This window comes from Chlorella variabilis, assembly GCF_000147415.1.
Source record: "Chlorella variabilis unplaced genomic scaffold CHLNCscaffold_184, whole genome shotgun sequence".
In the NCBI taxonomy this organism is placed as follows: Eukaryota; Viridiplantae; Chlorophyta; class Trebouxiophyceae; order Chlorellales; family Chlorellaceae; genus Chlorella; species Chlorella variabilis.
The window spans coordinates 1-1,195 of NW_005434936.1; the positions used below are offsets into that span (position 1 = coordinate 1).

Here is a 1,195-nt window from a genome sequence, read left to right on the forward strand (position 1 = left end):
GTACCTGGTAGTGGTGTGGCGTGTGTTTGGCTTGCTGTTGTGACGTGCGCGCTTCCCTGCCTGCCCGCCTTCGCTGCCCACTCGCCTGCCTCGGCGCCTGCCCCCTTGCTCGCTCGCAGATCTCCAAGTGCCGGGAGGCCATCCGGGAATGCGTGCGGTACTGCGACGAAGCGGGTGCGCTGGCACGCGCCGCCTGCGCTTGCAGGGCTGGCTGGGCTGAGCGTTCGCCTGCCCAGCTTCTCCGCTGCCGCCAAGCTTGCCGGGAGCGGGCCCACTGCCTGCGTCGCCGCACACACACCCCATCCCACCCACATGCCCCGCCCGCCTCCCATCACATCCCTCCACCACACGCCACACGCCACACCCCTCCACCGCCCGCCACTCGCCCTTGCTGCCGCCCCTCCACCCCCTGCCACCCGCCTGTGCTTGCCGGCGAGTCTGGGCCCTCCCTCCCCGCCCACACACATCCACATGCCTCGCAACCACTCCCCTGTCCCTTACACCCCTCCATCCTGCCACTTGCTGCACCCCTCCACCCCCTGCACCCCTCCACCCTGCCACCCCCCCTACCTGCAGAGGGCGACGTGCCCATCCCCTCTGAGCTGTTCGACTCTGACGGCGAGCTGGACCTGGACCACATCTTCTGCTCGAAGTGCAGGGGCAACGAGAGCGACGAGGTGAGCGGTACTGTGGGGCGTACCGCAGGTGTACCGCCTGCATGCTGGAGCGCCGCGGAACCTGATGGCTGGAGGGCGCCCGCTTCGTGCCGTGCTGCCCTCTCTGCTGCGGCGCCCAGGCAGAGCTGGGGAGCGCCACGCGTGCCATGCTGATGGTGCTGTACCTCCCCACACGGTACCGTCCCGCCCCCCAACAACGGTACCGCAGGAGAACGACATCATCCTGTGCGACGGCATGTGCAACCGCGCCTACCACGTGCGCTGCCTGGTGCCCCCCGTCAACCCCGAGGAGCTGCCGGAGGACGAGGGCTGGCTGTGCCCCGCCTGCGACCGCAAGGTGACGGGGTGGCGGCGCGGCTGCCCGCGTGTGGAAGGGGTGTGGCGGCGGGGCTGTGGCTGGGGGGCCTGCTTGCAGCGCAGGCAAGCTTGCAGTGCAGGCTTGGGGGCGGGGTGGTGCGCGTGGGCATGGCCCCGGCCCAGGCGTGCGGCTCGCCGCCAGGCCCTGCCCAGCCTCGCCT

The 1,195-nt window shown here is 71.0% G+C and overlaps 1 protein-coding gene across 1 annotated transcript in view; it reads left to right on the forward strand.

Annotated features, from left to right (window-relative positions):
- Window positions 1-119: 119 nt before the first annotated feature.
- The window catches only part of CHLNCDRAFT_137229 (hypothetical protein), a gene marked incomplete at both ends in the record, with an annotated part of 3,607 nt that continues 2,531 nt past the window's right edge, over window positions 120-1,195 (forward strand). The window contains 3 exons of the mRNA XM_005842617.1: window positions 120-174; window positions 577-677; window positions 886-1,042. Of these exons, the coding sequence (XP_005842674.1) occupies window positions 120-174; window positions 577-677; window positions 886-1,042 (313 nt within the window). The remainder of the gene's footprint in view (window positions 175-576; window positions 678-885; window positions 1,043-1,195) is intronic.